At 46.2% G+C, this 13,737-nt stretch overlaps 1 protein-coding gene across 2 annotated transcripts; it reads right to left on the bottom strand.

Moving 5' to 3' along the window:
* Positions 1 to 369: 369 nt before the first annotated feature.
* Positions 370 to 5,924, bottom strand: wdr89 (WD repeat domain 89). Of its 2 annotated transcripts, none has more exons than XM_086002818.1 (2): positions 5,835 to 5,924; positions 370 to 3,419 (listed from the first exon to the last, which is right to left on the bottom strand). In XM_086002818.1, the coding sequence occupies exon 2, from the start codon at positions 3,382 to 3,384 to the stop codon at positions 2,218 to 2,220; it is 1,167 nt and encodes a 388-aa protein (XP_085858944.1). In that variant the 5' UTR covers positions 3,385 to 3,419; positions 5,835 to 5,924; the 3' UTR covers positions 370 to 2,217. The 2 variants fall into 2 exon arrangements, with proteins under 2 accessions (XP_085858944.1, XP_085858945.1); XM_086002819.1 differs by lacking the exon at positions 5,835 to 5,924 and adding an exon at positions 5,670 to 5,826.
* Between the last annotated feature and the right edge of the window lie 7,813 nt (positions 5,925 to 13,737).

Raw genomic sequence — 13,737 nt, 5'->3', positions numbered from 1 at the left:
CAAGTTATCTTCTCTGAAGGACGTTAGTGAACCAGTTTGGGTTCTTACAACACTCATGTAGCTTTCATGGTCATTTTCTAGTGCTAGCCCACAAATTATTAGATTCCATTTTAATTCAATTATTGGTCAACTACCATAATCACTAGGCTACTATGTCCATTTGTCCAAGCTAAACTTAGATAGAAAAATTCAATAATTTACAGAAGCAAAATTAGACACAATATTATACAGCACATGACCATATGCAGGAGTCCATTGTTCCTCAACTCTTTCTGTGCCAACTTTTGAAATGGTGTAGTCTCTTGCTGTAATATGCAAATAGCTGGTTAGAGTTAGGAGGCGCAATAAGTTATGTGGATGGGAGCAGAAAATTACAACGGGACAGACAGACTAAGTGAGTGGGCAAAGCTATGGCAGATGTGAGTTCAATATGGGGAAGAGTGAGGTCATTCACTTTGGATCCAAGCCAAATTGGATTATTTTCTAAATGGCGAGAGACTAGGAACTGTGATGGAGGAGCAAAGGGATTTACAAAGCACTAAAACTAGCGCACAAGTGAAAAAAGACTAACGGAATGTTGCCGTTTATGTCAAGGGGGCTGGAATTCAAAAGTGAGGAAGTGATGGTTCAGTTGTACAGAGCCTTGGTCAGACCCCATCTGGAGTACTGCGTTCAATTTTGGGCACCAAACCTCAGGAAAGTTATATTGGCCTTGGAAGGGGTACAGTGCAGATTCACCAGAATCCTAGGGTTTAAAGTGTTAAATTATGAGGACAGGTTGCATAAACTTGGCTTGTATTCCCTGGAGTTAGAAGGTTGAAGGGTAATTTAATTGAGATGTTTTAATTGGTAATGGGATTTAATGGGGTAGATACAGAGAAATTATTTCCTCTGGTTGGGGAAATCCAGAAGAGGGCATAATCTTAAAATTAGAGGTAGGCCATTTAGGGGTGAAAGTTTTTCTACACAGATCGGTAGTGGAAATCTGGGTCTCTCTCCCCAAAAGGCTGTGGATACTGGGTCAATTGAAATTTTCAAGACTGGGATTGATAGATTTTTGTTAGGTAAGGATATGGAACAAAAGAGTTGAAGTACAGATCAGCCATGATCTAATTGAATGGCTCAATGAGCTGAATGGCCTACTTCTGTTTCTAATTTACTTTAAGACTGTAATAATCACTAAGTTGCCTTACAGCAACCAATCTTTTTGGAAATGGGATGCTTTTTTTTCCCCCAATGTTTGGGAAATCTTTGACTGACATCAGTCACTCCAATTCGATGGCAGGGCCCTGCTGCAACCCCCCCTGCCCCAACCTAGCAGGTATCTAAACAATCTAACATTGTAGTAAACAGTGGGATGAAAGATTGTCCTACTACTATTTTCATTGAAGACAATGGAAATAAAAACTCGGGAGAGATACATAACGTGCGGTTGAATTGGTATCAACCGTTTTACACTATCGTCCAAAGTCAAAGTTACCCCCATGCACTCCTGAAAATTACCAGCAGCATACCCTACCTCTTCCAGTGCAGAACAACTTTCATTAGCAACATGATGGGAGCACTACATTTAAAAGGTGACGCGTTAAGATCACAGTGATATAGGACCTGCTCCACAATCTAGCAGCAGACATGTACACGACGTGTATTTTTGGATAGAGGATTATAACTAGACCATTTTGAACACAAAAGTCACACCAGGGTGACAGTGTCCAACACAAATGGATAGTCCAGTTTTAATGAGTTACAAAGAAAATAAATAAAACCAATATGTCTTCTACAACCAAACAATTCACTTTGAATCTTTCATTGGTGTAGCATCGATACCTTTAATTATACGTGACTTAAGAACTTAATCCCGATAGACCATGTTTGTAGAAATTGAGTTTTTCAAAGGCACTAAATTCCGGATTAAAAAAACGTCCTTTTATTAGAGTATTGTCATAGCAAAGCAAGAAAACTAGAATCATCTGAATAAAATTCCGACTCCCAACATATCTCTTGCTCTATCTTTTAGAATGTTATTGTGTCACACTTTCTAGATTTCTCCAATGAAAGCCACACTGTTTGGAAGCAATACGAATCTTAAGTCAATTAGTAGCTGTTGAACGGGTGAATTCCTGACAGACGGGAAGAATTTATTTTCCTCTCAGCAAAACGGAACCCGGTCTCAATGGAACTCAGCTGTAGGCAAGTGTGAGGAGTTGTCTGTATATCTTACTTCTTGCTTTTGTAAGCATTTTTGCTGTGAACTCTCATTTTTCTATGCACGTCGGATTGAAGCTTCATTAATGTCTTCTTTTCTATAGTCGTTTCTGTGGCATTTGGTTTCCATAAAAACAGCTGGGCATCTTCGCCACATGTCAGCAAAGAATTATCCTCAGAATCCCAGTAAAAGGCACGAACTGTTGCCGAGTGTCCATCATGTAGTGTGTACATGTGGGCGAGGCCACCAGCATCACAGTTTAAAAAGTGAAGCTTCCCCATATGAGTGCCACCTAATACAAACAACTTTTCAGCCTCTTCATGGTAAAAGCCTCCAATCAGGTAGTCCAGGTTGCCACTGTCAAATTTCAAGCTTTCTCTGGCATCCTGCAGCTGCACGAGCGTGATGGGCTCATCATTGTGCAGGTGGGCAAGGTCCCACAGAAAGAAACCTTCATCATAGGTCATGCAAAAAATCTGCTTCTGCTCCTTACCAGACCAGCCAACGAAGCTGACTGAGGAATCGGAGTTGCAAGTTGCAAGAAGAGCGTCGTCTTCTGTTTCCTGGCTGATGTCAAAAATGTTGACCAATCCATCAGTTGACCCCGATGCCACCATGTTGGGATTCGAGGGATGGAAACGCACTTGGGTGATGTCGTTGTTGTGGGTCTCCGAATAAACCCCGAGAGGTTCCAAACCTCCAGGACTATCCACGTTTGTCCCACTTCGAGCATCCCAGAAAACCATGAAAGTATCTTCCTCAATCTTTTCTGTTCCAGCGCAGATAACCAAATCATTACAGCTGATATCAAAGCTGATGAATGAGTTATTAGGGTAGCCTTTATAAGTCTGAACTGCATCTGTGCTAGACGAACGCACATCCCAACACTTCACTGTCCCATCGCACGACGCAGAGAATAGCAACTGGCCATTGGTTTGTGCAAACCTAATCCCACTAATAGGAGCAGAGTGGCCCTGGAACTCTTGAACTAGAGTCAGAGTCTGTTTATTGTATACACGGACACAGTGGTTAGAACACGAAACAGCAACTAGTTGACTGCTTTGTCCTGTGGGTGATTTTAGGCAGTCAATATCCAGCAGGTAGATTAAATCTTCAGTTTTGTGTGTGGATCGTTTTGCAATGCGCAGGTTATTAAACCACCTCTCAATCTCCTCCATGAGTGAACTGCTCCTTGTACGATTTTAGCTCTTTGCTGATACACAATGAGATAAAAAAGCATACATGAATAAATTGACAGAGTGCATCCTGTCCAACATGATTCGGTGGTACAGTGATATATTCTTTAGTGCTGTTTTCCAAAACCTCAACTCAAAGTTTAATGCATTCTGCAGCTGACCCAATGGCTCAAATGTCCATCTCTGAACCAGTCAGACCAGGAAAGTCCCAAATTTGATCATCAAGGCAATGGTCATCAAAACTGAGACTAACTGTTCTCATCAGATCAACAAATGCAGTTTCCTAGCACAGGCCACTAGATGGCAATCAGGAGCAGAAACCCTGTCTGATTTTTCCCATCTGTGACTCAGGAACACAGAGGCTAGTTGTAGTGTCCTTATGACCACGGCAAGAGAGATCTAATTCAGTACCAGACCAGATGATGAATTCACTCAGCCATCAGGATTGCATCTTCAATTAAAATGCAATCTTCACACCCCATTGGTAGAGAGGGCCGTCCCAATTCACTTTACGCTGATCAGTTCAGCACATATGGAGTGATTTTCCTTCCTAATTCTTCTAGAAAAATTATACTTAAAGTACGCTGATGAAATTTTCATCATTTGCAGCTCAAAATCAAACAAAGGAAGATTAACTTCTTTTCTCTACCAACCACCTCCTTAAGCTGCTCTGCCCGGCCCTGCTCTCCTAACAAGCATGAGGAGCTTGTGGATTTCTTCATCAAGATGGACACCATCTGTTCATCTGCTGCTTCCACCTTCTCAACACTCACTAAGAGAAACTTCACCCCAGTCCTGCTCCCACTCTAGCCCTGAGCCTCCATCTCTCTCTAGTTTCTCCCCGAAGCTCATCTCATCAGTGAGGCCTACCTCTTCCTCCCTCAACCCCATTTCCACTCAACTTCTCTTCCTGGCCTCCATATTAGCCAACACTGTAAATAGTTCTCTCTCCTCAGGCATTGTCCCCCTCCATTTCAAAACCATTTAATAACTTGCTCTTCAAAAAAGCCAATCTCTCTGCCCTTGCTAGCTACTGCCCTATTTCCAATCCCCCTTTCCTCTCCTAGACTTGTGTATCTTGCAATGCCTTCCAGGTCGCTCACCGTCTCTATTGCAAATTCCTGATTATACCCTCCAAATCTACCATTCCCACAACACCAAAATAGCCTTAACCAAATTCAGCAACGACATTGTCTATAGTGCACTGTCCCTCATCTCTCTGCAGCCTTTTATACAGATCACGCCATCAACAGCTTTCCTCCATTGTTTAGCTCTGCCGTCATTTGGTTCCATTCTTATCCAATCGCATCTCTAACAATCGATCTCTTTCCACACTAATACCATCATCTCTGGAGCCCTCCAGGATCTTCCCTCTCTCCCACCACACCCTCAACCCCCACTTCAGCTTCCACCTGTAGGCTGACGTTACAAAGCTCTACCTCTCCATCATCTCTTTAATCCCTCTAAAGCCTCTGTGCTGACTGCTTGTTCGACATCTGTGTCTCAGTGGGTAGCACTCTTGCCTGAGTCAGAAGGTTGTGGGTTGAAGTCCCACTCCAGAGACTTGAGCACAAACATCTAGGCTGACACTCCAGTGCAGTACTGAGGGAGTGCTGCACTGTCGGAGGTGCCGTCTTTCGGATGAGATGTTAAAACCTGCGCTCTCAGGTGGATGTAAAAGATCCCATGGCACTATTTCGAAGAAGAGCAGGGGAGTTATCCCTGGTGTCCTGGCCAATATTTATCCCTCAATCAACATCAATAAAAAAAATTATCTGGTCATTGTTACATTGCTGTTTGTGGGAGCTTGTGTGCAAACTGGCTGCCGTGTTTCCGACATTACAACAGTGAGTAAACTTCAAAAGTTGTATTGGTTGTAAAAAGTTTTGGGGCTTTGAGGTTGTAAAAGGCACTATATAAATGCAAGTCTTGCTTTTTATTTCACAAACGACCTCACTGACCTACATTAGCTCCCGCACCTCCACTGCCTCAAATTCAATATTCTCAGTCTTGTGTCCATTGCCTCTCTATTTCAGTAATCTTCTTCAAGTGTTACAACTTCCCCAAACTGCCCCAACCTCAAACTCCCCCCCTCGACCCCACCCCGCCCTCAACTGCCCCACGAATTCCCCAACACCCTCGCCCTCCCCCAACTCCCATCCTCCCCCCACTCAACCGACCCCCCCCGGCCAAACCTCTCCCCACCCCGACAAACTCAACCCCACAGAAAACTGGAGCCTAATTGGACCAAATCCGCCACAAATTACCGACAGGCCGGGCTGAGCTGAAGCACCGCGGGGAGCGAAGGGTCCACAACGCCGGTGTGGGTATCAGGGTCAGCCGGGCTCGGGCGTGGGACTCGGACTTCAGGGCTCGATCCCCGGCTCTCACTCTCTCTGATCTCTGTCTCTGTCTCGCTCTCTCTCTCTCACCATGTGCCCGGCGCAGCGACTCTGGGTTTCCGGAGGAAGCAGCGCCGAGTCGGTATTAAAGGGACAGTTAGCTCCCACCCTGTATTAAAGGGACAGTGAGCTCTCACTCTGTATTAAAGGGACAGTGAGCTCTCAATCTGTATTAAAGGGACAGTGAGCTCCCACCCTGTATTAAAGGGACAGTGAGCTCTCACTCTGTATTAAAGGGACAGTGAGCTCTCACCCTGTATTAAAGGGACAGTGAGCGCTCACCCTGCATTAAAGGGACAGTGAGCTCTCACTCTGTATTAAAGGGACAGTGAGCTCCCACCCTGTATTAAAGGGACAGTGAGCTCTCACCCTGTATTAAAGGGACAGTGAGCTCTCACCCTGCATTAAAGGGACAGTGAGCTCTCACCCTGTATTAAAGGGACAGTGAGCTCTCACCCTGTATTAAAGGGACAGTGAGCTCTCACCCTGTATTAAAGGGACAGTGAGCTCTCACTCTATTAAAGGGACAGTGAGCTCTCACTCTGTATTAAAGGGACAGTGAGCTCTCACTCTATTAAAGGGACAGTGAGCTCTCACTCTATTAAAGGGACAGTGAGCTCTCACTCTGTATTAAAGGGACAGTGAGCTCTCACTCTATTAAAGGGACAGTGAGCTCTCACTCTGTATTAAAGGGACAGTGAGCTCTCACTGTATTAAAGGGGCAGTGAGCTCTCACCCTGCATTAAAGGGACAGTGAGCTCTCACTCTATTAAAGGGACAGTGAGCTCTCACTCTGTATTAAAGGGACAGTGAGCTCTCACTCTATTAAAGGGACAGTGAGCTCTCACTCTATTAAAGGGACAGTGAGCTCTCACTCTGTATTAAAGGGACAGTGAGCTCTCACTCTATTAAAGGGACAGTGAGCTCTCACCCTGTATTAAAGGGACAGTGAGCTCTCACCCTGTATTAAAGGGACAGTGAGCTCTCACCCTGTATTAAAGGGACAGTGAGCTCTCACTCTATTAAAGGGACAGCGAGCTCTCAATCTGTATTAAAGGGACAGTGAGCTCTCACTCTGTATTAAAGGGACAGTGAGCTCTCACTCTATTAAAGGGACAGTGAGCTCTCACTCTATTAAAGGGACAGTGAGCTCTCACCCTGTATTAAAGGGACAGTGAGCTCTCACCCTGTATTAAAGGGACAGTGAGCTCTCACCCTGTATTAAAGGGACAGTGAGCTCTCACCCTGCATTAAAGGGACAGTGAGCTCTCACTCTATTAAAGGGACAGTGAGCTCTCACTCTGTATTAAAGGGACAGTGAGCTCTCACCCTGTATTAAAGGGACAGTGTGCTCTCACTGTATTAAAGGGGCAGTGAGCTCTCACCCTGTATTAAAGGGACAGTGAGCTCTCACCCGGTATTAAAGGGACAGTGAGCTCTCACCCTGTATGTAGTAACCTGGGAGGTTATGAGTAACCTGATCCACCAGGTGGTGCTGTGGCAATTGCTTTCCTGAGTTAAGTCTGATCTGTACTGGTTGTACTCTTTGTGTTTGCTGCCTCATGGCAGAAGCTTTTATGTGCAAGTGTTGATTAAACCATGTTAAGGAGTTAACCGGTGTCCGTCTCCATCTATGGCCACCTCAAGATACCACATATGGCGACGAGAATAAAGGACAGAAGAGTTTTGGAGTATTCGGAAGAGGTGCTCGGGTTGGTTAGCGAACTAGTCGGAAAAGCACGCGGCTAGGTCGCGGGAGTCGAGACGGAGTTTGATTTTTTGGCTGAAGTGACCGGACTCCAAGGATGGCAGGAACGGTAGGCTCCATGGCACCTTTTGACAGCAAGTCGCAGTCTTGGGAGGAGTATATTGAAATACTGAGCCATTTCTTTATGGCAAACGAGGTGGACAGTGCTGAAAAGAAAAGGGCCATTTTACTGAGTTGTGTGGGAGCGCAAACCTATACACGGATGAGGAATCTGCTGAGCCCGGAGCGGCCAGGAGAAAAATCTTTTGACGAGTTGGTGAGTCTACTAAAGAATCATTTCAATCCGAAACCTAGTGAAATAGTACAGAGATGGAAATTCAATTCGAGGATTAGGAGGCCGGAAGAAAGCGTTACTGAGTATGTGGAGGAGCTTCGGAAGCTCGCACAGGACTGTAATTTTGGAAATGCGCTCACAGTCATGTTAAGGGACAGACTAGTACGCGGAGTTAACGACGACAGTATACAGCAAAGGTTGCTGTCAGAAGAAGGATTAACGTTTGAGACGGCACTTAAAAAAGCACAAGCCATGGAGACGGCTAACAAGGACATTAAGGACTTAAACAGTATGAGCAAGGAGAAATGGAGTAAACCAGTGGGAGGAGCTGTTTTCAAGATGGAAGCTGGCGCGAAAAGTCCACCAGTCGGGGTTGGGGATTGCTACCGATGTGGTGGGATGAGCCATTATGCAAAGGACTGCAGGTTTGCAAAGACAAAGTGCCACAATTGTGGAAAAATAGGGCACTTAAAGAAAGTCTGTAAAAGGGCAGTGAGTGAGAGAAGCAGTGCTAAAGGGGCAAAGCATGCAAAAGGGGGGAGGGAGAAGTACACAAAGCGGGCAAATTACATACAAGAGGAGGAAGAGCCTAGTGAGTCTAGTGAGGAGGTTTTCACTGTATACAGTATAGACACTTCAAGGCCCAACGTACCCCCTCTCACTCAGTATTTGATAGTGAACGGAGGTCAAGTAAAGTTTGAGATTGACACCGGATGTAGTGTAACCATAATGTCGCAGACTGAGTACGCCAAGCTATGGGGGGAAGCAAAAGTACCAGAGCTAGGTACATGCCCCATTAGTCTCAAAACCTACACAGGACAGAAGGTGGACATTTTGGGGGCGGCCGAAGTACAAATGGAACACAAAGGAGTCACCAAAGAGCTTACGGTGGTAGTGGTAGCAGGGTCAGGGCCAAACCTGTTAGGGCGAGGGTGGATCAGTGAGTTGAGTGTGTACTGGCAGGCAATGAATAAAATGGAGGACAGTACAGAGGCACTGCAAGAAGTGCTGATGAAGCATGAGTTGGTGTTCAAGGACGAACTGGGCACCTTAAGGGGAGCCACAGCCAAGATTCATGTAGCCAGTGATGCCACGCCTCGTTTCTTTAAACCAAGGTCGGTACCTTTTGCAATGAAAACCAAGGTTGAGGCGGAACTAGATCGCCTGCTAAAGGACAAAGTAATAGAACCAGTGAAATTTTCAGACTGGGCGGCACCAATAGTCCCGGTATTGAAGCCCGATGGTAATGTAAGGGTGTGTGGTGACTATAAGTTAACAGTGAACAGAGTATCATCACTGGAACAGTACCCCATTCCGAGAATGGAGGACATGTTAACATCGCTCGCTGGGGGAGAAAGATTCAGCAAACTGGACATGAGTCATGCGTATCAGCAGATATTGCTACATGAAGAATCAAAAAAGTTTGTCACGGTGAACACGCACAAGGGGCTGTTCACATATGCCAGGTTACCATTTGGTGTCAGTTCTAGCCCAGCAATATTCCAACGGACTATGGAGGGCATTCTGCAGGGCATTCCAAAGGTGGCCGTGTACTTAGATCATATTCTGCTAACAGGAAGTGACGATCAGGATCACTTAAAAACACTGGACAAAGTGCTACAGTGGCTGGAAGAGGTGGGGCTACGCCTGAAACGGAGTAAGTGTAGCTTCATGGAGAAGGAAGTTACATTCCTGGGACATCGGGTGGATGCCACAGGCCTCCATCCATTACCAGGGAAAGTGCGGGCAGTGCAGGATGCACCGGCACCCACCTCAGTGACTGAACTGAAAGCCTATCTAGGGCTCCTGAATTATTATAACCGGTTTCTTCCAAACTTATCGATGCTGCTGGCACCCCTGCACAAACTGCTGAGAAAGGAGGAGCCATGGCGTTGGGGGCCAGAGCAAGCGAAAGCATTTCAGCAGTCAAAGGAGCTACTCCAGTCCAGCAGGGTGTTAGTGCATTACGACGAGAAGAAGGAGCTGATAATGTCCTGCGACGCATCACCCTATGGAGTGGGGGCAGTGTTGGCCCACCGCATGCCAGATGGAGCGGAAAGGCCCATCGGGTTTGTTTCACGCACGCTCACAGCTGCGGAAAAGAACTATTCACAGCTTGATAAAGAGGGGTTGGCCATTATATTTGGAGTAAAGAAATTCCATAAGTACATATATGGGAGGAAGTTTGTAATCAGTACTGACCACCAGCCTCTTATTAGCTTACTGAATGAGATGAAAGCGGTGCCTCAAATGGCATCACAGAGAATAATGAGATGGGCAGTAATACTAAGAGCCTATGAATATGTGATCACGTACAGAGCCGGCAAGGAAAACGGGAACGCGGATGCTCTCAGCCGCCTGCCCCTCTCAAAATCTCCTCGCAGTACTTCCCCTGAGGAGCACGTCCTGATGCTGGATCAGGAGATCAGTCCCCTGATGACTTCAGCGCAAATCCAGGGCTGGACAGCCAAGGACCCCGTTCTGTCAAGGGTCCGTGAGTATGTGTTGAAAGGCTGGCCAGATCACCGTGAGGGACCGGAGTTCGCGCCGTACAGACAGAGACAGCACGAGCTCAGTGTCCAAGATGGATGTGTGCTATGGGGAGCATGCATCATAGTCCCAGAGCGGGGACGCTCTACTTTGATGGAACAGTTGCATCAATCGCACCCAGGAATGACTAGAATGAAAGGGCTGGCTAGGAGCTACCTGTGGTGCCTAACTTGGATGCTGAAATTGAGTCAAAGGTAAAGTCATGCACTATATGTCAGGAACAGAGGAAAACACCTGCCGGGGCACCACTCCATCCCTGGGAGTGGCCCAGCAAACCCTGGAGGAGAATTCACATAGACTATGCGGGACCTTTTATGGGCAAAATGTTTTTGGTGCTGGTTGACGCTCACTCAAAGTGGATTGACGTTTATCCAGTGAGCTCTGCAACGACTGATGCCACACTGAATTGTCTCAGGAACAGCTTCAGCACGCATGGCATTCCAGAAATGATTGTATCCGACAATGCACAGTGTTTTGTTAGTGAAGGGAGCAAAGAATTCATGGTAAGGAATGGAATCACACATGTCACCTCGGCTCCATATCACCCAGCCTCAAATGGGTTAGCCGAGTGAGCCGTGCAGACTTTTAAGGAGCTCATGAGGAAGAGCTCAGGTGACACCCTGGAGACCAAGCTCAATAGAGCCCTGTTTAGTTATCGTATAACACCCCAAGCTACCACGGGGCTTTCTCCGGCTGAGTTGATGATGGGGAGAAAGTTGCGGTGCACGTTAGACCTGATACACCCAGATCTCAAAAGCAAGGTTGAGACAAAACAAACAAACCAAAAAGCGTACCATGACAAACATACTAAAGCTCGCCATTTCGCCATAGGGGACTCTGTGTACACCCGGAACTTCGGCTATGGACCTAAATGGATACCAGGACTAATCCAGGACATTACAGGACCTGTGTCGTACTCTGTGTTACTAGGGGATGGTCGAGGGGTTTGTCGGCATGTGGATCAGCTTTTCAGCCGGTAGCAGGGGGAACTGCCTCAGATGGAACAAAGGGCAGTAGAGGAGGCTGTTCCAGGACCCAGCACGGTTATAAGGTGCCAGTTGACACTGGTACTGCCAGGCCACAGCGGGACAGAGTAAAACCAACATCAGAGACTACTCCAATCTCAAGTGCGAATGAATCTGAGAATCCACCACAAGTGGAATTAAGACGTTCACAAAGGATTCGCAAGCAACCAGAAAGACTTATACAAACCTATTAAATTAGTCAGGGGTTAACCATGGTTAGAGCATACTGGTTAATTAAAACGTAGTACCTAGTAAGGGTTATTGTTCAAGAATTGCATACGGCAATCTTAAGGGAGGAGGAGTGTAGTAACCTGGGAGGTTATGAGTAACCTGATCCACCAGGTGGTGCTGTGGCAATTGCTCTCCTGTGTTAAGTCTGATCTGTACTGGTTGTACTCTTTGTGTTTGCTGCCTCACGGCAGAAGCTTTTATGTGCAAGTGTTGATTAAACCATGTTAAGCAGTTAACCGGTGTCCGTCTCCATCTATGGCCACCTCAAGATACCACACTGTATTAAAGGGACAGTGAGCTCTCACTGTATTAAAGGGACAGTGAGCTCTCACTGTATTAAAGGGACAGTGAGCTCTCACTCTGTATTAAAGGGACAGTGAGCTCTCACTCTGTATTAAATGGGACAGTGAACTCTCACCCTGTATTAAAGGGACAGTGAGCTCTCACCCTGTATTAAAGGGACAGTGAGCTCTCACCCTGTATTAAAGGAACAGTGAGCTCTCACTGTATTAAAGGGACAGTGAGCTCTCACTCTGTATTAAAGGGACAGTGAACTCTCACTCTGTATTAAAGGGACAGTGAGCTCTCACTCTGTATTAAAGGGACAGTGAACTCTCACTCTGTATTAAAGGGACAGTGAGCTCTCACTCTGTATTAAAGGGACAGTGAACTCTCACTCTGTATTAAAGGGACAGTGAGCTCTCACTCTGTATTAAAGGGACAGTGAACTCTCACTCTGTATTAAAGGGACAGTGAGCTCTCACTCTGTATTAAAGGGACAGTGAGCTCTCACTCTGTATTAAAGGGACAGTGAGCTCTCACCCTGTATTAAAGGGACAGTGAGCTCTCACCCGGTATTAAAGGGACAGTGAGCTCTCAACTTGTATTAAAGGGACAGTGAGCTCTCACCCTGTATTAAAGGGACAGTGAGCTCTCACCCTGTATTAAAGGGACAGTGAGCTCTCACTCTATTAAAGGGACAGTGAGCTCTCACTCTGTATTAAAGGGACAGTGACCTCTCACCCTGTATTAAAGGGACAGTGAGCTCTCACCCGGTATTAAAGGGACAGTGAGCCCTCACTCTGTATTAAAGGGACAGTGAGCTCTCACCCTGTATTAAAGGGACAGTGAGCTCTCACTCTGTAGTAAAGGGACAGTGAGCTCTCACCCTGTATTAAAGGGACAGTGAGCTCTCACCCGGTATTAAAGGGACAGTGTGCTCTCACTGTATTAAAGGGACAGTGAGCTCTCACCTGGTATTAAAGGGACAGTGCGCTCTCACCCGGTATTAAAGGGACAGTGAGCTCTCGCCCTGTATTAAAGGGACAGTGAGTTCTCATCCTGTATTAAAGGGACAGTGAGCTCTCATCCTGTATTAAAGGGACAGTGAGCTCTCATCCTGTATTAAAGGGACAGTGAGCTCTGACTCTGTCTTAAAGGGACAGTGAGCTCTCATCCTGTATGAAAGGGACAGTGAGCTCTGACTCTGTATTAAAGGGACAGTGAGCTCTCACCCTGTTTTAAAGGGACAGTGAGCTCTCATCCTGTATTAAAGGGACAGTGAGCTCTCACCCTGTATTAAAGGGACAGTGAGCTCTCACTCTGTATTAAAGGGACAGTGAGCTCTCACTCTGTATTAAAGGGACAGTGAGCTCTCACTCTGTATTAAAGGGACAGTGAGCTCTCACCCTGTATAAAAGGGACTGTGAGCTCTCACTCTGTATTAAAGGAACAGTGAGCTCTCACCCTGTATTAAAGGGACAGTGAGCTCTCACTCTGTATTAAAGGGACAGTGAGCTCTCACTCTGTATTAAAGGGACAGTGAGCTCTCACTGTATTAAAGGGACAGTGAGCTCTCACCCTGTATTAAAGGGACAGTGAGCTCTCACCCTGTATTAAAGGGACAGTGCCTCTCACCCTCTATTAAAGGGACAGTGAGCTCTCACCCTGTATTAAAGGGACAGTGAGCTCTCACTCTGTATTAAAGGGACAGTGAGCTCTCACCCTGTCTAAAAGGAACAGTGAGCTCTCACTCTGTATTAAAGGGACAGTGAGCTCTCACTCTGTATTAAAGGGACAGTGAGC

Source organism: Somniosus microcephalus, chromosome 12 (genome assembly GCF_052327205.1).
Source record: "Somniosus microcephalus isolate GS21.2 chromosome 12, FLI_Smic_1.0, whole genome shotgun sequence".
Classification (NCBI taxonomy): domain Eukaryota; kingdom Metazoa; phylum Chordata; class Chondrichthyes; order Squaliformes; family Somniosidae; genus Somniosus; species Somniosus microcephalus.
Note: the sequence above shows the minus strand (reverse complement) of the source record. Positions and strands in the feature narration are given on the sequence as shown.